General features: G+C 44.1%; 1 protein-coding gene across 1 annotated transcript; it reads right to left on the bottom strand.

Annotated features, from left to right (window-relative positions):
- Window positions 1-10,741: 10,741 nt before the first annotated feature.
- LOC108928628 (A disintegrin and metalloproteinase with thrombospondin motifs 15-like) lies at window positions 10,742-23,689 on the bottom strand. The gene is made up of 8 exons (XM_018742644.1): window positions 22,419-23,689; window positions 17,032-17,164; window positions 16,541-16,708; window positions 15,120-15,403; window positions 14,801-14,978; window positions 14,486-14,661; window positions 12,837-13,012; window positions 10,742-12,727 (listed from the first exon to the last, which is right to left on the bottom strand). Exons 1-8 carry the CDS (start codon window positions 23,376-23,378, stop codon window positions 11,956-11,958), a joined length of 2,847 nt encoding a protein of 948 aa, XP_018598160.1. The 5' UTR covers window positions 23,379-23,689; the 3' UTR covers window positions 10,742-11,955.
- Window positions 23,690-25,132: the final 1,443 nt, after the last annotated feature.

Raw genomic sequence — 25,132 nt, forward strand, 5'->3', positions numbered from 1 at the left:
GTTAATTTTTCACCATATTGGACAAGGAAGCAGAAGATTATTAATGAATGTAAAAGACTGAAAGTCCATTAAAACATGCATGGCCCTTGGTGAGGGAGTGCTACTAAAAAATGTTGCCTGTTCCACTCTGAAATAGTTATCTAGCCAGAATCTATCTGGAGACAATTAGTGATCTATCCTGATTGTATCAGCAATGCATTCTAGTGACTCTTGATAGTCTTTGTTGAGCCTGCTAACCCCATGCATTTGCCATCCATACTCCTTTCAGCAGACCAATATGAAGAGATCCATGTGTTATGCATTGTGGATTTCTCCTGATTCTCATCAGAGTTCCTGCAAAGGCAAATGAGGGATTGCAGGATAGGAGGAAGCCATGGATTATGCAGCAGATAATTTCAAAGAGTCTTGACAGTTCTCATACTGTCAAATGTCTGCATGCTGTTTTAATTACAGCGATTCCGCTCCTTTAGAGTTCCACGACAGATTTTCCCTCGGTTTATATTCTGACATGCATTTTACATTTTCACCATGGTAACTTCAATGTGCTACAACTCTGGAAAATCCTTCATTACATCCTCATTACCTTTCTTTAGAGTGGTACAAGGGAGGGATAATGTCATTCGACAGTTTCCATGAATAGTTGTGCTGGGCTTCAGGCCCCGTCTTTCAGTATTGAAAATGTTCAAGGGGAAACTACAAAGCAAACAGCAGGCATTGCCAGACCTCACATATTTCTTTTTTCTCTTCTCTTTTTAATGTGCATTTTTGAACATCATTGCATGGAGTACTTTGTATTCATTTTGGCTTTGCTGGGAATGGTGAGAATGGTGTTGTCCACCATGATCTGAGCAATAGTCCAAGTGCTGCACCAGTTACAACACAACTAATCATTGCCAGCTGAAAACACTGCAAAGTGATGCTCAATAGAATTAAATGTTTTTAAACAAAGTTACTAAATAATTTTCTGCACTGACATGGCATGTGGACAGTTTAGTAGACATTTTGTACATGTTCTCAACTTTTTTCTGTCGATCTGCGCAGTGCTGTATGATATTTGGAGATGAAGACCCCAGATGACCAGTGGTTAGTTAAGGATAATGATCTTTCAGCCCTCTGTCCATGTAATTTCTAGGCTCTGGAACAGCAATGTCCTTGACTTAACGACACCTTTCATCTGTTTTGCAGTCATACGGTTCCTTGATTAAACCCGAATGGGATTTAAATTGGCTCAAGTAATAGACATATATCGGTTTAATTTAATTTTAATTAATTTCGTTTATGATTTCCTGAAAGACACAAACTTTGATTTTTAATCCTACAGTTTGCAGTTAGTGAGTTGTGGTTATTCTGGAACAGCGAGACAGTTACACAGGTGATTGTATCAGCGTGTCCTACATTTTCAAAGAAATTATATAAATCTTTAAGCTTTCCATTAATGTAACCTGACTATGTTTGTTGTGCCGCTGGTCTCACACTCTCTTTCTCAGAAATCATATTAAAGATTGTTGATATGACTAAACATATTGCAGCTTGTGTCATGACACTCATGTCAGCATCAGCCATTTCTCAGTGTCTTTTTCCTTCAGAAATTTGCCTTTGGTTTGTTCTTCATTCTTTCTGTCAAAAGAGAAATGCTGAAACTCCTCTGTTGCTGGAACTGAGTGCACTGACTGAGAGATGATTGTTTTATTTTACATTTACTTTTACATTTATTCATTTAACAGATGCTTTTTCCAAAGCAAAATTCGACTCCGAGTAAGCAAAAGTGCATTTCACCAACAAAAGGAGAAATACAAATGCAGAACTAAAGCACTTGTGAAAGCAGCTTCTCTCCATTCAGTTTTTAGATTTCGTGCAGCCAGTTGCACAGTTTACTTTGGTGTATAAACTTCAGGTGAATGACTTTTGCCAGCCAACAGCACCTCATCAATTAATAAAACATATTTAAATGTGCTTTTTACACCAAAATTATTTTTGTGATCTGGAAGAAAATGGAATTATTTTTGGAGAAAGTAAAACACCAGTATGGGTAAGAATCACAAGTGATTGTAATTAATTTTCTTGAGCTTTTGAGTTAATGACAGCTTTTATTCATAAAAGGCAATGCCAGAAATGATGCTGCTTATGATGATTAAGATTTTTGTGTTGCAATGGATTTATTATGTCTGATTCAGCAATGAAGTATAATGATTCCAAATGTTAATTTCAATTTCCCCACTGAAGCTTTTTCTGAAAAAAAAAAAAAAGAAAAACAATTCTTCATATTCATTTGATCCACTAAATCATTTACAGTTAACATTATGATTTCTTTATGTATTTTTGGTTATTTAATTAGGGGTTAATGTTGGTTTCCATCTGTCAGTGAGTATATTTTGGGGAATTTAAGACAGTAATCACTGTATGGTGAGACAGCTTTTGAAACTTCCCAAATCACCAGGAATGCTGACTGCCGAGGCTCAATGCCTCTTGTGTTCATTATCAAAAGATTTATTATTCTTCTGAAGGCTTTAACCGCAGGTTTGTGACTCAGCCATCGTGACCCCGTACTGCGGCTCCACCAGGCTGCTCAGGATGGCGGACTGATGACATGGGCGCCAGCTGGATAAGTTGCAGTTGCTATGGCCTCTTTGAATTCTTGAGATTTTGCTAGCATCACCCCAGAATTTTATTGTAAACAAATAAATAAATCATTGAAGACTGACCGCAGCCACTCGGGAGGTCTATTGGAGGTCCCTGGAGTGGAAACCTCGAAGCTGAACGACAGTACAGTCACATGTTTCTTCTTTGATGTGGAGTGCAGTAACCTTCATCTGCTTCCCCTGCAGGCACTCTGTGCTCTTTTCATGGAGGGCTCTGTCTTCTTTTGCATTCTTTTTGCTGAACTCTTGAGTTCACAGCGTGATCTTATTTAATGTGCACATCCCCTCTCAAGCTAGGTCCAGCTGTCACAGGTGATAGCTCGTCCATTGGCTTTGACCTTCCAAGGCAGCCATTATAAATGCGATTGGACATGGCCTCGTGTGTTACTAGGTTGGGGGCACGGACAGATCTCCAGAAGAGGACCGAGCAGAGGCCATCTATTCACGGCGCACCGCGGGTCATTCTTATGTGCTTGGTGCTCTGAAGCTGCACATTGGTGGCTTTCACGCTCAGGCTTTGTATCGCTTGGTGGTCCAAACAATGCAGCTTCAGGGTAACAATGTGGCAGAAAGACAGGAAAAAGGGGTTGTGAGCCCCACAAGTGGCGAGTGTGCCTGCGCAGGGCTGCCGCTCTGGCTGGGATTCGAGTTCCGTGTGGACTTTTCCACTGTTGGGTGGGTTTTTAATCCCATTGAGAAGGTTTCTGAAGTCAGATTTGTGCTGCTTTTACTGCCGAACAATGGCATAAAAGCACGAAACTCCAGTGCTCAGCATTTACTTGGGACTGATGGTGTTTGGAGAAAACTATTTGTATTTCAGAAAATGACTCATAATTACGACCTAGCAGCATTCTAGGAAAGAAACTAAAATATCCATAAACATGTAAAGGTCAAAAGGGATGTGTTAGATTATAAAAAACTGCTTATGGCTGAACAAGACCATACATCCTGTTAGACATTTACACTCTTACACACACACATTTTCAGAACCGCTTGTCCCATATGGGGTCGCGGGGAACCGGAGCCTACCCGGTAACACAGGGTGTAAGGCCGGAGGGGGAGGGGACACCCCCAGGACGGGACGCCAGTCCGTCGCAAGGCACCCCAAGTGGGACTCGAACCCCAGACTCACCGGAGAGCAGGACTGTGGTCCAACCCACTGCGCCACCGCACCCCCTACACTCTTACCTTCATTTACAATATTTTAATGCATTACTATGAAAAAAGTGGTTTTATCTTCACATTCTGAGTTTACTTACTCGGTCAGTTTTGTTAACTGCTTGTCCTGAGCAGGTTTGCTGTGGTCCAGAGTCTATCCTGGATTCATTGGGCACAAGGCTAAGTGGTGATAAACACCGGAAGGGCACCAGTCCATTGCAGGGTAGCCATACGCACGCACGCACACACCCACCCACCCACCCACACATGCACAATGGGCAATTTACAGCGTCCAGTTTACTTGAACTGCTTGTCTGTGAACTGTGGGAAGAAACAAGAGAACTTTGAGGAAACTTATGCAGATACAGGAATAACAAACTTCATCACTGAGCTGGACATTAACCTATGTTCACACAGCTCAGGCACTGCGAGGCAGGACCACTGTGCTTATACTGAGTTTACGTTGTTAAAATCTTTGAAACGAGCTGAAAATGAAAAAAATTGAAAGCTGGGGGGGGGGGGGGTGTGGTGGTGCACCTGGTTTGGCCGGTACCCGCTGTGTGGCGGGTCTGGGGTTTGAACCCTGCTTGGGGTGCCCAAATGACTGACTGGTATCCCATCTTGTCCCCCCCCTTGGCCTTATGCCCTGTGTTGCCAGGTTGTGAAATTTCTTCCAATGTATGAAGTTAATGGATTAAGCATATTGTTGACCTTTGATGCTTGCACAATTGTTTGATCAAAGGCCGTTGCCCGCATGTCTGTCAGCAGCATTTCACTGTGTGATACCGGCTCTAGCGGTTTCCAGCGAGGGTTGGTAGTTCATGGTTTGGACCCGGACGGGGTCATTTTTGGGCAGAGTAGTTCCACAGGAGCAGTGGGGAGATGATCAGGCTTTTAGAAGAAGGACTGTTTAACAGAGAGAAGCTAAGGCCTCCCATGATACTTCCATGCTCACCATAGGGATTCTGAGTAATGAAGACTGTTTCCTTTTTTATGTGTTTCCAGTAAAAATAATTCTGAAAAATATATCATTTCTTTCACAGCTCAGCAGCTGAATGAACTTTGTGACTTTCAACAGAATGATGTTCAGGACCGTGTGTTTTGCTTTTTAATATGATCTTAAAAAGAAAAAAATCTGATCTTAAATAAAAGGCCTTATGGATGCAAAGAGGAAAGTATACATTCTGTAGTCAGCAATAATTTGCCACTCTCAATACTTCAAGCCTGACAGGTCGCCATATGAACAGCTTTTTTGAGTCATTAGATTAGTAATTGCCAAACAATTTGGGTTTTTTAGAACAATGCAGTTAGGAGTAAGAGGTTGTGGTGCTACGAGTCATTGCTGTTTTAAATGACCTTGTGGGAATAATAGTGTGGAACATTTCCTCACATTTGACCTTTGAGTATGATGGCTTACTTCTCTATTTTGTAGAAACACTGGTAGTTATCGTTGACTTTGATTGTGTTGTCTTTGTTATCTTTGCCAGCTGATGAAAAGCCCTCTCTTTAAGCACTCTCCATCATTTTTAGTACCCTCCAGAATCCATGTACAGCATCACCGTTCACTTGTGTGTTTTCATGTTGTTGCTTTGAGGGGAGAAATTTTACAAGGAACTCTACATTTCCTCTTTGACTCATGAACATAGTATTTGTGTCTTTGTGTGTGTGTGTGTGTGTGTGTGTGTGTGTGTGTGTGTGTAAAACCAACCTTCCCCCCTTACTACAACTTCATATGACTGTTTTTGGATGCAGATGTAGGCGTGTGGTCCATGTGTCTGTGGTTTCATGAAATAACAATGAATATTTAGTAGGTCCCATTTGATGAATTCTGTCATTGTTCACTGTTTCCAGTCTTGTAATTAGTTGTTTTAATGGGTTTGAATTCTAAAATTGCAATGATGGAAACAAACCTGGAGCAATCCTGTTCCACACTGAACCCTGTTCTAGGGTCAAAACGAGGGAAAGTCCCACAGAGAGTTTCTTCCAACCCACAGTCACTGCTTCGGTCGTTGCCGTAGGGGCGTCCTGCCTGGCAAGTGAGGGAGCCCTGGCCTTGGTTTACGGAGAGCCAGATCACCATGGCAGTGGCCCAAACCCGCGATGGCCGCTTGCTTCCTTCCCTCCCTGGCTTCACTTCCTCCAGCTGTGCGGCATACCCGTGTCCTCATTCACCCTCCCAGGCAACCAGGCGTTCCCTTCATTGTGAAGCCAAGTTGCAGTGTCCCATCCATCCCACCCCCCACCTCCATGAACCCCCCCAGCCTTTGTGCATCATCATGGAAGGATCTGCCATAGGAAGCCTTTTTTTCTGGTCCAGTGTTTGAGCAGGAGCCAAAAAGAGACATGGAAAAGATGGCTCTAATGTTGAGTATTCAACTTCAGCAGAAAAGCAGTTATTCTTTTATAGTTTTTTGCTGAGAATTCTATTCACACAAACTCAGGTTCTCGTCGGATATTTTCTGGAAGAATACAAGGTTAGCAGCTCACTCAAAGTTAATCTTGCTTTAAAGCAGCAGTGGCCCAGTGCTGGTAACAACAGCAGATACAGCACATCGCGTCATGATCTCTGCCCTTGTTCACTAAGAGTGTTTTCTTTGGGATCTTGTTCTGGGCAATTTCCATGAACGCTGATTAGAAGCGAATATTTGACAAGTTCCACAGTTGTGATGGGGCATGCGTGAGAAACAGAAATGTTGGGTTTAAAGATGATGTTTTCCCGCCGGAAAGTTAGCGTACATGTAAGCGTAAAGACACAGATGTTTCCTCTCTTTCCTTTTTTTTGAAGTCTGAGGCTTCTTGATTGCGGTAAATGAAATGTAAAACCAAGAATAATGTTAATGTGAAAGTCTGGGTCGGAATGTTGATGCAAAATGTTGAGTAAGGTTAATGTCCCTTTTTTCAAGGCGTAAGCTCAAAGTTTAATTTTGTTCAGGTTTTGAGTCTGAATTCACTGCAATACTTTTCAAGTCATTAGTTCCCTTCTAACTTTCCTTTTGGGACTTTGTAAATATTTTATTATGAAAAATGACATTTTCAGACCCAGTTCACACAAAGTAAATCCAGGGCCTTGTTGTCTTAACACCCCCACCCCCCGCCCCCCTTCACAGAGGCCCCAGACAGGACCCCTGAAAGAGATTTCTGAAGCAGTCACCTCTACTCTGTAACCCCAACCCACCCCCACTTGCATGAAATTGTCCACTCAAAGAGAGACAGATGAATTCTGCTCCATTACTTGTGTGTGTGTGTGTGGTTATATCCCCTCCCCCCCTTGGGGATGTGGGAGGGCAGCCCTTCTGCCCAGGGCGGCTGGCATTTTCGACCCCTTTGTCCCTCAGCACGTGCGGTAGGACCACCTATACTTTAAATTAACAACACAATTTAACACTGGTTCCTTGAAAACAACAAAGTGCACAAAGGAGTGTTTGAAAGTGTAAATGCTCTGACAGTGTAATTAATTTTTAATTCTGGGTTATTTCAGTGGAGAAAATATGACAAAAAAGGAACAGTATATTATGTTAATGGATTAAGGGCGTTGATCCATAGCGTTTATGTGTTTATTTTATGGGTTCTGGAGCACTTCTAGTTCAGTACCTTGCTCAGGGGTGCAGCACCAGGCCTCCTGCTGGGACTTGTAGTGCAACTGTTCGTTTGTGGGGCCAGATCATTAACCACTGCTCCAACTCTCATCCCCTGAAGCTCTCTTCGCTTCCTCATTATTCTTTTACTTCCCAGGCACTGCAGAATGGGAACAAGGAGCTGTGTCTACAACCATGGCACAACTGCAAATTTCCTGACTTTTAAACAATTGTAGAAAATAACAATACACCCTTTCTCCGTGCTTTAACAGATCAGCCACACAGAATCAGAACCCTGGAATGGAATAGTCTCTGTACACCACCTTTGTCCAATATCCGTTTATTTGTTTGCATTTAATTATCAAAATGGAAATAATTACCTGACTATTTGGCTTAGAGGTGCCTTTCTAATGGTTTTGGAAGAATGGAAGTTTGCCAGAGAAAATGAAGTTTTTTTCTCCAAACTATTAATGCAGTTATTTTTTGATGTATTCCTGTAAGTTCTTGTAACTTAACAGTTTAATTTCCCTGGAGCAGCCAGTTATGAGTCCACATAAACTTACACAGTTTAAACTTCAAAAATGTCACTTCACTGCAATGTTGAAATAGTGGGCAAGAATTCATTGTGCAGAAACTGCAGCAAGCACTCCAAAAGTCATACAGCCTTCTTTGTTTATGAAATTGTAGGTAAGTTCCTGGAGTACTATGGTCAATGTTGAAATTTTCAGTATGTCCTGTTTGGAGTGAAAAGTAAAACACACGATTGCTGATCATGAATGATCAGAACAGCTACTGATGAATTGTTTGTTTCCTTATTAATTTGTGTAATCCATGTACATACAGAATTGATTTAAGTTGTTACAGATTCATTCAATTTCTCTATTTCAGTAAGAGGATAACAGCATAATGTACAGTTGGTATGTTTGCTGTATTGTGTAGCACTCTGTAGGTCAAGCAAGTTGAAACCAATCCACATCACCAAGAGAACCTCACATGTGTTTGCCTCCTCTCTCCTCCTCCACAGTGGGCCAAGAGGATGGAAACAGTGGAAAAGAACTGGGTTTGTAGGTCAGCGCTGTTAAACAGGAAGTGCAGGGTCCTGTTGGCAAGGTCTCTCTCTCAGACTTCACCACACCACCCTTCCAGCGCAGCATTCTATTTGTTTCCAGCTGCCATACAATCCAACAGTGTGAAATGAAATCTTAAGTCACTGCGGTGTTGCAAATTAACCCTCTCACTGCTGGAACAAATTTGTTTTACAGTAGGGGTCCAGAATGGGCTGAATTCAACAAGAAGAATATTGTTGGGCAGACAGGAATAAAAAAATGGGTGTTTGGCAGCCGCTTAGGTACCGAGCTGCAAGTGCTTTTGAGGTATTTCTTTGGAAAGTGCCAAAGTGCAGCAGGACAGTTTAAGCCTAGAGAAGGTCTCACTACTTTCACAATGGGACCAGTTTGTGAGAACAGTGCACCCACTCTCCGGCAATGTTCCCAGGAATGTCCGGAATTCCCGAATCAGCAGAACTGGAGGAGCACCTCACTGGGATGGAGACGCTGAGGATGAACCCTCCACCCACATGAACAAGTCAATGAAAGGACACGTGAGTGCAGCCTGTCAGGTCCAGTAGACACTGCCTAGCCTAATACAACCCTGCTGGAGGAATAAGAGATTCAGGCTCCAGAAGAAGGCAGTTCCATTGTCCAAGTGACAGGTACTCTTTGGTACACTGCAATGCATCAACATACACTCACCGGCCACTTTATTAGGTACAACTTGCTAGTACTGGGTTGGACCCCTTTTGCTTTCAGAACTGCCTTAATTCTTTGTGGCATAGATTCAACAAGGTGTTGGAAACATTCCTCAGAGATTTTGGTCCTTATTGACATGATAGTATTACACAGTTACTGCAGATTTGTCGGCTGCACATCCATGATGGGAATCTCCAGTTCCACCACATCCCAGAGGTGCTCTATTGGATTGAGATCTGGTTACTGTGGAGGCCATTTGAGTATAGTGAACTCATTGTCATGTTCAAGAAACCAGTTTGAGATGATTTGAGCTTTGTGACATGGCGCTTTATCCTGCTGGAAGTAGCCATCAGAAGATGGGTACACTGTGGTCATAAAGGGATGGACATGGTCAGCAACAATACTCAGGTAGGCTGTGGCATTTAAATGACGCTCAATTGGTACTAAGGGGCCCAAAGTGTGCCAAGAAAATATCCCCCACACATTATACCACCACCACCAGCCTGAACCGTTGATACTAGGCAGGATGGATCCATGCTTTCATGTTGTTTACGCCAAATTCTGACTCTACCATCTGAATTTCACAGCAGAAATTAAGACTCATCAGACCAGGCAACGTTTTTCCAATCTTCTATTGTCCAATTTTGGTGAGCCCGTGCGAACTGTAGCCTCAGTTTCCTGTTCTTAACTGACAGGAGTGGCACCCGGTGTGGTCTTTTGCTGCTGTAGCCCATCTGCTTCAAGGTTTGATGTGTTGTGCATTCAGAGATGCTCTTCTGCATACCTCAGTTGTAACGAGTGGTTATTTCAGTTACTGTTGCCTCTTTATCAGCTCGAAGCAGTCTAGCCATTCTCCTCTGACCTCTGGCAACAACAAGGCATTTTCAACCACAGAACTGCCACTCACTGGATATTTTCCCTTTTTCTGACCATTTTCTGTAAACCCTAGAGATGGTTGTGCAGGAAAATCCCAGTAGATCAGCAGTTTCTGAAATACTCAGACCAGCTCGTCTGGCACTAACAACCATGCCACGTTCAAAGTCACTTAAATCGCCTTTCTTCCCCATTCTGATGCTCAGTTTGAACTTCAGCAGATCGTCTTGACCATGTCTACATGCCTAAATGCATTGAGATGCTGCCATGTGATTGGCTGATTAGATTTTTGCGTGAACGAGCAGTTGAACAGGTGAACCTAATAAAGTGGCCGGTGAGTGTATATTGTAAGAAAAGAAGCAAACCAAAAAAAGTTAAAATAGTTTCATATGATATTTTTCTTCAGGCCTTAGTTTGCTGGCTTGTCACTTAAGGGTGACAAAAAAGAATTAACTTCTGGTAGACATATTGAGATGTTGCATGTTCTATTTGCCATGATTCTCCTTTTTGTTGTAGCCGATCTGTCATTCACGATAATTTGCAACATAATAGGATGGGGACAAAAATTTGTGCATCAGTACACTAAATAGTGGTTCTGCATGTATGTAAGATGTCATACGTATTTAAAGAAACATATTTTATTTGGAATAAATACTATGTCACAGAAAATTCAAAACATGAGAATAAAAAAGATATTTACATTATTTATTTGTAATTAATGTATACATAGTATACAACACAGCTGAGAAAGAACATGTAAATCTTTTGCTGTACAATGTGCAAAAGAAAAAAATACAGGTAGTAATAAAGGAGCCATCTTTTAGATGGAAGACTTAGTCCCTCTGGAAAAACTGCGACAGATGTACGAAGTGGCGGATTACAGGGTTTCCTACAACACAAAACATCATAGAAAGTGGCCACAGGGTCCACAGCACATAAAACTGAGTATAGTGCTTTAAAAATGTTTATTTAACACTGATTAACTTATTGATTCAGTAAAATACTAAATGGAAGCAAGGGCATAATTAGTCTGGACACCATCACTGTCTTACCACATGTACTGTACAGTACAACACAGCAAAAGAGCAAAAGACTACAATCCACCACAGAGCTCAAGGTAACAAGGCATACAAAGTTGGCAGAATAAGAATGGTCTTTTGCAGTACAAAGGCATTTTAAGAAGTGATGGGAGAATCACTGACAAACCATATTTAGCTGAAAATGAATTGTAACTGCAGAGGGAAATCCCAGCCGGCAGTAAGGGGATAGGAAACAACCCTTGGCAACAGAATCCATCTTGAGGCAGAAAGCCATAGCAATACTGAAGCAATACCACATCGGTTAAAGTTTCCATCTTCCCAGTGCCTTAACAAGACTCCGCTATCTTCATGACGTTGTGTTCACAGGGTAAGAACTCTAGTAATTCCCCATTAGAGACACAATAGCACTTGTCATGTAGGCACTCACTTGTCACTTGTAAGCACTATTGGGTTCCTGGATACTCTAGTAATACTGCAAAGATTTGTTCACATTCCTTTATCATGTCTGTGCTCAAACACAGAACACATGCATGACTTACCTGTCATCTGGGAATTTTTTCAGGCCAATCCATTGCTAATTTGGAGCCTTTATTGCCTCCTCTATTTCACTATAGGCCCATGTCTGAACCGCGCACATCGTATTTGCTCATTATGTTTGTTAATCTGCGTTCTCCCGTTTGTATGTGTGCGTTTGTATTTTCATGCGTTGTGAGAGGTAGACTTCTGTGTATAACTCCAGCTCCACATTGTTCAAATCCATAGCCGCTGTCATTGATTCCTGTGTTGAGTCATATTTCCCTCCTACTGATACCAGACCCTGCGTCACACAACTTTGAATCATTAAGGATACATATACGTACATTTGGAGACCTATAACCTGCAAAGTTGTTGTTGGCATGGAGACGTTGGGGGAGTAGGGAACCTAGCAGGATCGTATAGTACAGAAGTCCAGCTCCTGTGGCTTCTTCTTGCCTGCACACTGCTCTCTGGGAAAGAGCCCACCTGAGTGCGAGATGCATCGCAGCACCCGCCGTTTGAAGCCTTTCCCACAGCTCTTGGAGCAGGGCGACCACTCACCAATGTCCCATGTGGGGCAGGGTTCTCCGCAGGCCTGGATGGTGCTGGGCTGCTGTGAATAGTCACAGGTGCTGGCCACCTTGCTGCCGGGGCCAAGACATTGTACCATCCTTTTCTGGAGACCACTGCCGCAGCTCACAGAGCAAGCCTCCCAGGCACTCACTGTCCACTTCAGTGGTGTCTGACTGAGCGTCGGCTCCTTGGATGCTGCCTTCCGGCCACCTGGCAGCACGCTATTCTGGGATTGGCTCTGCCCTTTCTTCTTTAGGACCTTGTCCTCCTTGCTCTCTTTGGGCAGGTAGAAGGAGTAGCGGATGCGTGGTGGCGTCATCTTCCCGACGGAGAGCACCTCCACAGCCAACGCTTGGCGCAGGGGCCCAACAGCCCGCAACGTCTCGACTGCTGCTGACGTGCCGCTGTAGCGTAGCAGACCCCCATGCACCACAATGTCCCTCTCAACGGCCGACACCACGTAGTTCCCATTCAACAGGTAGTGGCCCAGGCTGTCCTTTATGGCCAGGTAGTTATCGTCATTCACCAGGCCTCTGTACCCCCGCTGCCTGATATCGATGTTGGACGCACCAACGGGCAACATCACCACAAAGTTGTAACCGTGCCTGAAAAAAGACACATACAATTAAATGTGTTGAACTTTCAGCCTTACATCATAGTAACGAACGTGTAAGCAGTTGCCGGTGAGAGGACGGAGAGGACGAGGTCACTCACGTGGGCTTGGTGAACAGCCCCGACACCTTCTTGCAGCTGCGGTTGTCCCCCCCGCACACACCGCACTTGTCAAACTTCTTGTTGGAAGAGAGCTTGCCATCACAGCCTGCCCTGATGCACCTGCCTTGGACGCAGACAGACGAGGTGTCGGGTGAGCAGGGTGTGCCGTCCACCACCTGTAGGTGAGGGCAATAAGCACATTAAAGCTGCTGGAAGACTGTTGAGAATGCAGTCCTCAAAAGCTTTTCCTTCTGTATATATTCTTTAAACAACAACTTGGATAGTCATTTATAAACCTCATATAGCCTTTTCTTAATTAACCAACTCAGTTAATCAACTTCCATTTCAAGTGCTGTATTCATCAAAATTGGTGGCGACCTTTTTTCCCAGGCCATTCTGCAGTGGAGCACGGTACACAAAGGAAGGCCATGTTCAGCTTGTAAACCTCTGTCTGATTTACCAAGACGTTGCTTCATGCGGTGGTGTAAACAGCGGGCTTTGACATGTTGTAGCTGCGGCAGGAACCGGGCGTTACCGTGGTTGTCAGTCCCACCGCCTGTCCCTGTCCCCAGCCCTCGCATGACCACCTGGCAAGTTTCCGCTCACTCCGTAGTTGAGCGCCCCACACTCTGCGCTTGGGAGAGCATTACTAGTGTGTGGAGAGCTGGTGCTTCTCTTTCTAGCTTCTGTTTGGATAGTGCCTAACGTCAGCCACGCTGTGTTTTTCTTTAATAGAAACCACTATTCCACTGAGGTCATGCCATTGGTTACAGACCATTTCCTCCACAACCACAGCTAATTGCATCTCTCATGTTGGTGATTTTAATGTGCTTTTTTAAGACCAGCGTTGAATTTTATGGATTTATATTAAACAATAACATTTTATTCTTTCTCTGTGTGATAATAATGAATCCGTGCCTTCCTATATGGAGTCCGACACCCTTTGTTTTGATATAATTAAAACCACGCAATACACCAAATTTATTCACCTGCATTTACTCATAAGCTTTTGCTGTATAGTTGAAATTTATTTCACAGCAGTTCCTCAACACGTAAAAGAAATACATAAACAAGTGTTTCTACTGGAAAAATGGCAAGAAATAGGAATTGCCACAGGGGTCGTAAATACAGATGCACAAGAGCACAGATGTTCCCTACATCAGTCAGCTCATCCTTCTCAGAAGATCCTAATTTGGAACAAAATACTTGCAGAAACTAAAACGTCATAAGCAGGTGTTTTTCCACCAGGGTGGTTTAATCTTCATGTTTAGTCTATTTGCCATCTGCATAGAATAATTTTGCATAATTCCTTTAAAACATCATTATTTTTAGTAAGGATACCTTATTCACGTAGCATCCGCAGCAGCGTCACCTTTTACTGTATGAATTTCTATCGTTAGCTTATCTGTTCAGAGTTTTTTTTCTCATTTTTACTGTTTTAATAGCGGGTGCCATACACAAGTATGCGAATAATTCATATTATTTAGCATCTTATGTATTTTTCAGTATGGTCTAGATAACACATGTTATTATTCATTTATTAAGTACTTTTGACAGCAGAAGTATTTCAACAATAAAAAAAATACATGAACAATAATTAAATAAATAAATACATGAAGAAGTAAATGCACCAGTGGTACGTAGCTCACCTTGGAGGCCAGGACATAGAAGTAACCAGTGCCATTTGCTCTGCAGATGAGTTTGCACTGGTCCTTGGGGGAGACCCCTGAGTACTTAGGGACCCATACCACAGAAGGAGCAAGTCTGTTGGTGTTAAGGCTCACGCTGTTGAAGGCCTCACACTGCTCCTCCCGGAAACTCTTACCTACAGGGAGAGAATATTTTACCCTCCACCGAACCAGGCATATGATGGCAATAAATATCCAACAATTTGCAGATGGATGTTTATTTGCTAAATGCTGAAATGAGATGTTGGAAACGAGATGTGGTGCATTCAGTCACACCTGTGTCTGGACAGGCCTCCAGGTTGCAGGAGCGGTACTTCACACGGACGCCCTGGCAGTACTTGCCCCCATTGGCGGGAACTGGACTGTCACAGTTTCTTTTAGCCAGCTGAACCCCTCCACCACACGTCCGAGAACAGGGGCCAAACTCTCCCCACTTGCCCCAGCGACCATCCACCTGCAAATGAAAATCCCAGCCCCAAAAATGTCAATGGGTCACTTAGTCCTACTATATGAGAAAAAAAAAAGAACTGGTAAGAAAACAGAGAAGAGAAGAAAACTCTTGCTAAATTCTACCTCTGGCGGTGATGGTGCTTACCCGGGCCTTGGTGGCGGCCCCCTTGTCTGTGCAAACCCCTCGGAGACAGAGACGTCCCTCCCCGCAGGCGGTGCCGTCAGCCCAAGGGAAGTGGCGTGTCTGGCAGACAAGTTGATTTCCGGCTTTGCCGGTGCACCAGAGCCGGGTACAGGGCTGCATGTAGGGGCAGGGCCTGGAGCCGGTGCCAAACGCCAGCTCACACTGCCGCGTCAGCCCGTAGCTAGAACCGGGGAGATCCTCAGGTAACGCCAGCGGCTTTTCGGGCTGATCCAACAGGCAGTCGCCTGGGAGCAGGAACAGATAATCACTACCGGTAAACATATTGCTCCGTTAGGACAGCCTGACCATCTATAATTACATTTAACCATGCCTGCTGCCTCCAAACATCCGCAGTGGAAAAAGCTGAGGCTACTTGCTTTTGCATCGTGGCCATACCAGCACCATTAACTCAATCATCTATAATTATTTCTCTTAATTAACACTTTTTTATCTCAACTGACTGAAAACATTTTAATTAACAGACCATTCCTCTGAAAGCACCAAAGCTCCCCAGGCTGCGTGGAAATCCTAGTAGAGCTCGGATTGCCTTTTTAGCCCCTTTCCTCTTTATCAGACCACCAGAAAGCAAAGCACTGCCTAATGCAAACTATGTTTATGCAGGATTATTATTAAAGTCCGCAAATATTTACTTGTGGCAAGTCAGGTTTTGGAGTCTTCAGTACGACAGGATAGATGTGGGAGGCCAGCAGGGTCTGGATTCTTAGAAGCCATATTAACAACCTGTTTGGTAAATATTATTTCAGACCTTCAAACTGGTGTTGGGTGTTGCTAAAGAGTTAAGTGAATGTTTCCCTTAGAAACAACTTCTTTGCTCTCTTTGACATGCTTTAGGGCAGAGATCAGGACTGAGGAGCCCTGTAATCAGGCGTCCTATTGAAGCTCAGCTCTCCGGCTTTTAATAAGCTTATCTGACCACTCCAAATACAAGAATACAAAAACTAAAACTTTAAGTTCTAAAAAGCATGAAGACTGGAAGTGTCTACTTTACGGTCTAGGATGGTCTTCTCAAAATTTTCCATTGAAAAATACACATTCAAAGTGAAGCCATAAAGTAAATACACTAATTTAAGGTCTCTTTGGTTCTCAGTCAAACCCATTTGTATTTCTGACATATAGTAAGAGCACAGACTTGCATAATTGCTGCTTGTGCATGAACTGTGAATAGCAGTGGAGAGCCACTGAGGTCAACCTCTGCCAGTGGCTCCAACTGCATGTTTTCCAGAGGCTACTTATGCAGCAGAACGGTTGGTTCTTGGAATGATGAAAACGTATTTTTCAAAAAGTCAATTTCTTGCGCTGCACAAAGTTAGGCTTCCATTCTAAGCTCCTTTCTTGGTAAATATTCAGTGAGGGAGGCTGACCGTGGCCACTGTCCAGGAACTCGGTGATGATGGCTGCGCTGCAGGCAGACCAAGGACTGCTGCGGTCGATCTTGATCAGCGTGGGGGACATCATGTGGTTCTCCTTCAGCTCCCCAAACACCTCCTCGCAGGCCTTCACATTGTCATGGGGCATGTTGAACACATGTCCTGAAAGAGTGTGAAGTTTAGCCCAGACTATATCTATGGTGCTACTTCTGATGTACCTCATATCTGGCTTCATCGGCAGCCATGGCCAGCTATGGAATGAAGCTTAATCTCAATCAAAACTGATGTTACTAGAGGGGGGCAACTGAAGATTTTTTTCCTCTCTGAGTGGAACTGCTCATCACAAATTTGTAATGACTGCGTGTTGTTTGAAACTAAAATAAAGCCCAAAATGTGAAAAAATCATTAAACACACAGCTTTGTAAGCAGATTTTGGACAAGAGTCACAGATGTGGCATTCTGTGTATACACTCTGACGGACTCACCTAACTCATGCGCTGTGGTGAAGGCCGAAGGCAGGCCGTCATCCTCGATGACAGAGCAGCTTCTTTTGGAATCACACATGGTTCCCACGTCTGCCATGCCCAGAGTATCACATGTGGTGGCTCCGCACAGGTCCTGGAAGACAGCACACAAACCAGAACTGTTAAGGTGAGAAACACGCTGGAAAGGATGCAGACAACCATTTCACATGGACTAACATGCTGTTCTGCAAGGCCAGCAAAATAATTTCCTCGGCTCCACTAAACTCGTAGCATTTGATGGGATGGAAACAACCTTGATCTAAAAATAAAAGCACAAACTACTGAAGATCAGACTGAGAGGTCCATCTTTCCCATCTGCAAGCTGTTGCTGAGCTGGCAGCATGTTACGTGCACTCATTTCCCCCTGTTGAATTTGGAAGACAAGACAGAACATACAGTGCCACAGCCCATCCAAAGACGACGCTGAAACAGACACATGACTCACTCGTAGAAGAAACCATGAAAGCGTCCAACATTATGGAAAGGATGTCTTGGATCTAAAACTTTTCTAAAACCACAGTTTAGTCTTCGCATAATGCAGAATGATGCACTTCTGCAAAAACTGTAACGATGTGCAGATTGACCCACTTTTGACTTTAGGCTTGGCCCACTGGAACTCTGTGTGGAACTTTTGTTTTACAGGACACTAGATGCTACAAGTAACATATTTCAATGTAATTTTATGTAAGTTAAACATGTCATAATGATAAGCAGTACACTAAAGTAGTTCAATCACTACAACTTCAAGAGGTGACCTAGACATTTTTCACAATATTTCTGTCGTGCAGTTTCTTTGTTTTAGACCACTTAGACGTGCACTGATACTGCATGTTTACTGCCAAAAGGACTGAACTTCATGCAGGAAGAGGTGGAAAAGTGGGAATAGTTATAATGGATCCGGGTGGCAGTGATGAATGACAGTCCAGTCCTTTTTAAAGCCCAGCAGCCCAGATCCCAGTGTGAGAGGCAGCCTGCAGTTGAAACTGCAGGTGCATAACTATTACATAACTGCTGAGAATGTCGTACATGCATATTAGGCTCAGGTTTTAGGACACTGTACTATACCCGTAATCGTTGTTATTGTAACTGATTGTTCCTTCTTTAAAATGTTACTTAAACTAATTCCAGTTGACTATTTCACAAACATTCAAGCATTTATGTCATTGTTATGCCTGGCATAAATACAACAAAAAAATCAGAGCTTACACCCTATGACATCATCATCATGATCATGGGCCAAAGAACACCTAAATACATTGGCTCAAGCCAGAGTAGATGCCTCATGGGTAAGTATGTTCAAGGCCAATGTGTGGTACATTATGCTTCAGTGGTATGCAAAGACGTACTTTAAGAGTTTGCCTAGACATTATGACATATTTGTTTCCTTAACAATTCTTGGAAATAACTGATCATAATATGCAGAAAATTATTCTGTTTCTGTTTTGTAAACCTGCTGCTCAGCTTGCCAACACAACTGGCACCCGAAGCCTGTTCACAACTTAATTTGTTTATAACTCACATTTACCTTGAAGTAACAAGCAAAAAAAAGGCATCTGGTAGTGTAGTGATTAGAGCTGCTGCCTTTGGACCCAAAGGTTGTAAGTTTAAGCCTCACCTCTGGCTGTAGCACTCTTGAGCAAGGTACTTTCCCTAAATACCTGCAGTAAAATTACCCAGCCTTATACATGGGTAAAATAGTGTCAGTAGCTTAACATTGTAAGTTGCTTTGGAAATAACCATCAGCTACGTGAATAAATGTAAAAGCTACATAATAGAGACATACCTCCATTTATTCACGGGTCATGTTCTGTAGAACGGAACCTATCCGTGAAGCAGAGTACATCTAGCACTGGACATCTTTCCATAGGGAGTAACCCTTTTTTATTTTATTAACTTCAAACTACATTAAAATTGAAACGCATTTAAAATTACCTAAAATAAAATTATGCCATCCCTGCATCCTGTTCACTCCCAACTGCTGACAATTTGTAATTCAGATATTAGTGTTCCTTCTAATCTGGCTGTGGGCCCAATAAAGTTGTTTTGACCATAACTAAAAGATGCATGCTATGACCACAAAGCAGTTGAACAATCTCACATAAACTATGACTTTTAAAAGAAATGGCATTTCTAGAAAAGAAAGACAAAGAAAGTAACAATACTTTCAAATAATGGCTGGATGCTGAAATGCAGATCGCTTTCGTTCTGTAACAGACAGAATTGACAGAATATAGAAGAATGAATAAATGCGCAGCATGATGGCAAAATGGATAGAAGCTGTTCTTGATAGCCCCTCTGTGTTTGGATGCAGGTTTGAATCCAACTCTGTCTACGTGGAGTTCAGATGGCATTTATAAAAGCAAGCTTGGGTTTCTTCCCACAGTCCAAAAATGTATTTCTGGTGAAATGGATGCCCACAGAATTGCTCCAGTAATTGCCCCATAATGTGTGAATGTTTGCTTGCCCAAGGATGGGTTGATGTTCTGTCCAACGTGCAGCCTGCCTTGTGCTCTTTGATTCCAGGATAGGCCTGGGGCTGCAGCAACCCTGCATTAGGACAAGGTGTTCCTGACAGTGAGTCAGAATGGTGAAGATTATACAATTATAAATAAACTAGGAAATGTTTATAGCTTTGAAACGTGTGACACAATGAGCCAGTGTATTACTTTTTTCCTGGCCATCATCCTACAGAAGGAAAGCATAGTGTGCAGTGAGGTGTGGTGCCGTGTCAGAGCTCCTGGGATATGGGTTAGAATCCAGCCCTATCTGCGTAGAGTGCCAAACCGACAACTCCAGTTTACTGCCACGACGCAAATGTATGTGATTCAGGGGAATTTGTGACTTAATTGCATTTGGTGTAAAGGCGTAATAAGGGGGGCACTGAGATTTGCTCCTCTCCCCAAGATGCAAGCAAGCCTATGTACCTCCCCAGTATTTGTGCAAAACTCTAGTGAGTACTACTGAGAATAGTTTTAGTCCTTCCCAACACCTGGCACATTGTTACACTGCTTCCTTGGTGTGTGAAAGACTGCAGTATCTTACACCATGTGCTTCCTGGAAGTAACTTCAGATCACTGTGACAACTGGTTTGTGAAAATGGATAAGCTCAGATATTGTAAATGCTTCTGAAGGGAAATCCTAAGGATTCTATTTATAGTTTTATTATCTCCACACATTGCATGACGACTAAGGATAATGACAGCTGCAGAACTGATCCTGTGAATAGCAGTCACACTCTTGGACAGAGAGCTTGTGCAAGATCCTGCCAAGGAAAAGAAGAATCACAAACAAAGGCTGGTCTTCTTTTTTATGGGTGTTTCTGCCGTAGTTATTCCAAATTCCTAAATACCACAATATGCTTTATCTGTCTGTTAGCCCAGAGGCAGAATGCACTGTTGTACTCTACCAGTGGGACTCAAATCAGCCTGTAGCTGGATATGCCCCAAGATGTTCAGAGATGTTCTGCCTGTTGATATGAAATAGCTAGTGGGCCCGTTCCCTGTGCATTCCCACACGACACTGGGATTTCTATACTTACAGCTCAACACACACTAATAAGAAACAGATTCACATACAGTAAAGGCACAGGGCTGACGGCTCACAGCTGGATATGGGAGGGTCATGAAGAAATGGATACTTCCCATTGCACACAACCGAACACAGACCTCTGACCTCTGGCCTGTAGTATTCATAATACCTAACAGAGAGATGGACCAGATCAGCCAAGCTGAGAGAAGGTTTTGCGATGTTAAAAATGCATACCCTGATGTAGTTTGTGCAAATTCTTGGTATTTCAGTTTCCTATATCTTAAAGGGTGGCAAAGTCTTTGCTGAAGTCAGTCCTGAAATACCTTATCGCCATTTAATCCTTATTGAAGTGTCCCTCTAAAGGATACCCGTAGCACCATCCTCCACCTTGTCAACACACCCCACCCAGTATGGAACAAGCACTATAGCAGCACAGTCCAGAAGAGACAGCAAAATCCAGTCCCTGAAGGGGTTCTGCTGTTGTATCACAGAGTAAGGTAATCTACTAAGCAATATGTTACCATTTGGAATTGCATCATTAGACTCTTGGGGTCTTTAGCCTGGTGATCCACTGAACACTGAACAGTGTTGTATCGCTCTAAGCTTGTATGTTGCCCTGAGCAATAGGAGACCTCACACAATCTTATAAACATTATGGTTATGCCAACAATCGCAATTGCCTGGAACACAGTGAAACATTGAGAACCTGAATCTGCATTGCAGACAGCAGAGTGTGCTGTCTGGCTCCAGCCCTGCTGTCAGCCTCATCCATGAATTGAACTGCATGGTTTAAACTCATTTGCAAACCCATTAAAGCGGCAACAGGTGTAGGGGATCTGCTGCCCAATGTGAGTTCAGAGAGTTCAGCAAAACGCATGCCATCACATATCCACTATGCAGGGGCATAAATACCTGTCAGGTTTTGGGGGGGACAAAAATTATCACATGTTCAGGACATTTAGGACAGATGAGACTTGCCTGAACACTGGGGGACACATCCCTTCTGACCTTCTCTTACACCTCATGTTGTTTTGCAGCATAAATACATTTCTGAGTAACACCATGAAGTGTTATTAATCCCCAATTTCCTCCGGCAAAGTACATTTTTAAAGGTCCTTATTTCTCTGTGGTTTTGTACGGTCCATCATCCCATTTTCACAAGACTTGCAGTTCTCAGAAAACACACACACATTTTCAGAACCACTTGTCCTTTACAGGGTCACGGGGAACCGGAGCCTAACCCGGCAACACAGGGCGTAAGGCCAGAGGGGGAAGGGGACACACCCAGGACGGGACGCCAGTCCGCCACAAGGCACCCCAAGCGGGACTTGAACCCCAGACCCACCGGAGAGCAGGACTGCGGTCCAACCCACTGCGCCACCGCACCCCCTCTCAGAAAACAATTATCTTCATTATATGTTTAACAGATCCTTAAAATTGCTTTAAATTAACTTTCCAAGTTCAGTTTTATCCTGTCTTGCCAACTGTGCAGTTCTGTTCCTGGGTGCCAGGCAATGCTGTTCTTATGATTTGGCCAGTGAGGCACCTATGGATCCCAATAATGGGATTTAAACTGGGTATTTATTTTGAAACAGAGCAACTTAGGCTGTTTATAATAATTTACCCATTTATACAGCTGAGCAATTTAGGGTAAGTACCTTACTCAGCTGCAGTACAACAGGAGGTGAGATTTGAATCTGAGACCTCAAGTCCAAAGGCCACAGCTCAAACCACTACACCACCTGCTGTCCCTTTATACCATCACAGTTAAATAAGGTAAAAAAAAAAAAAAAAAAACCCTATAATGCAAAGATGCTCACCTGTCTGGTGAACAGGACAGCAGTGTCCCAGTACTCTGGGTGTTTATCGCTGTTCTTGTTCATCTTTTTCTGCCAGGTGCAGAAGTTCCGCAGGGTCAGCGCCGCGTTACCCGACACTTTAGGCCCCTTCTCGGCTTCCTTGAGCACCACCAGCTTGACCACCACGATGTTGATGGAGTTCATGATGCTGGGATGTTTGTAGAGCTGGGCGGCCACCGCCATGAGAGTCAGGATGTAGTGCTTGACGTCGTCGCCGTGGAATCTGGCCATGGAGTCATCGGCCACCACCAGGGTCTCCACGTACCTGGGCATGGACGCGAATCGCTTGGACCGGCCCGCGCCTCTAGAAACGTCTTCCATCCAGTTCCCTGTTGTGTTCGGTGTCCGGTGTTTCTCTAAAGCCTCTAAAACATCGCCGGTGACGGAGGAGTTCACTCCGCACCTGGAGGTGGGACCGCTGCTCCGCTCAGAGTCAGACGCGTCTCTGCGCTGTATCGTGTGCGCGCCTGCGACGTGCCCCCGCATCCCCGATGTGGTGACATTCCCCACTGGACTGATGACATACTCCCTCCCCTGGAAACCAAAGGCCCCCCGCAAGCCTTTGCACAGGCTGAAAGCCGCATAGGAATCGGGGTCCGAATTAACATGACCGGAGTAGAAGCAGCGGCTCCAGTCGGGGTCGGACGCGCGCCTGGATGCCGGAGCGCCGCGGTGCGCGAAGAGGGCGCGGGAGAGGAACGCGCTGTCAGCCATCAGGCTCACGGTGAAATCCGTCCTGAACGCGTGTACTTTAATGAGCACGCGCCGCCCGCCCACGTCTAGCACGTCGTGGGCCAAGTTCTGCTGGTCAGAATTCGGGTGCTCGAGCAGAACCGGAGAACAAAGCTCGCTTTCCACTGAGAGGCTCAGCGCGACCCGCAGAAGCGCGTCCACAATGACCAGTGTCCCCAAACACTTCATCGCTCGCCGCGTCGAAAGCTCTGCTCTGTAAGAAAGTTACACAGAACGTGTTTATCAATCGGGTAGTTGGCTGCGGTGTCGGTGAGATGATGGAGCGGATCGTGCACGCGGCGAGATCCTACAGCGCTGCAGCTGCGCGCGCTTCCCGTGCCAAGAGCCGCGGCGCGCGCTCCGTGCCCATCTTGTACCTGTCAGCTGGAGCGCGCCTCCGGCTCTCTGCGCTTTTATGGCCCCGCGTAGTGCTGAAGGCACACACGAGAGATGTAATCAGAGTTTTGGGGAGGTGCGTGAAAAAAGTTCACCAGAACATGCCTCGGTTTATATCCTCCCAGCCCACTTGTGGCTCTCAAAACATTCAACGTTACATTGTCATCGCTGTCTGTGCAGCACGAGGAGCGCGAGCCCCGCCCACTGCTCTGTGCAGCCCGGGACCCGTAGCCGTGGGTGAAAAAAGGAGAGCGCTCCTCCAAAAGCCCCACAGAACAGCAGCACCTTCCAGTGACAGTTATTTGTCATATTTCGCTCAGGAGCGCAACAAATAGGGAACTGAATAGATTATAATTTTGACAGTTCCCTGTTTGATGTAGGTATCAATAGACCCACATGAATAGTCCTCTATATTTAATCCGAGTGCCCTAAATTAAAATTTCGAAGGAAAACGTGTTGTGAATAGGCTATAGCCAGACTTATTTTACTGCAAACATAGACAGTGTCATTCACTGCCGCAATGTTAGTAGATGTTTAAAGTTAATAAGCAGATCTACCTGCTATAAATGTGTTTTTTCCGCAAATACAGAAGCAATAGTATTACATTGAGAATGACTAATAATCTTTATTCATCTTATGCTTTTGATTAAAGCGACTTGCAGGTTCATACAGCGCGGAATTTTTACTCTATCAACTCATCGTAAGTACTTACAATACATCACGCCTGCTAAAGGAATGGGAGGCGAACCCACAACCTTCGTAGCCATATGTATAATAAGTATAACTGTCCTACCAAGGACAGTGCTGTTAGAGGTGGCTTGTACGCCTGCTCGCTTCCTAAAATATCCCATTTAAAAGGACGGGGTCACTACAATGTCCTGTTAGTCTTACATGGTCTGCAGAGCTGCGATGTAGCTGCGAAACATCCACTTTCATGCAGATTATCCCGGAGTTAAACTACCTATCTTTTGCTCGGTATGTAAAAAAAAGTGTTTTTGCTGTCATTTGACCGCAGTCTTATTTTATAAAATTAACTGTCGTATAAAGATAAAAGAGTATTTAAATTGCATTCATTTATGATGAATAGCCGTACCAAGCATTGAAATTATAACGAAGAGCTGTGATTTTGGACGGCATGGTGGTGGCGCCTCACCGTGGCTGGGCTGTGCGATCAGTGTAGGTTCGATCACAATAAGTGTGGAGTTTGCATGTTCACTCCGGTTTCCTCCCACAGTCCAAAGACATCATTTTTAGGCGCTTTGGTTATTCTGAATTACCCACAGACATTCTCTCTCTCTCTCTCTCTCTCTCTCTCTCTCTCTCGCTCTCTCCCCATTACAAAGAACAGACCTCCGATCCAGACTGTACCTCGCCCAGCCTAACTCTCCGTGATCTGTATACACTCCAGATCACCAAACCCTTTTGCAATTCACTCACTCACTCACTCACTCACTCACGTGAAACTCTTATCCTTGTCAAGGTCGCAGCGGTGCGGAGCCTGTCGCGGAATCACATGACACTAGGCTAGGGCGGCATAACCTTACATT

This window comes from Scleropages formosus, chromosome 10 (assembly GCF_900964775.1).
Source record: "Scleropages formosus chromosome 10, fSclFor1.1, whole genome shotgun sequence".
Classification (NCBI taxonomy): domain Eukaryota; kingdom Metazoa; phylum Chordata; class Actinopteri; order Osteoglossiformes; family Osteoglossidae; genus Scleropages; species Scleropages formosus.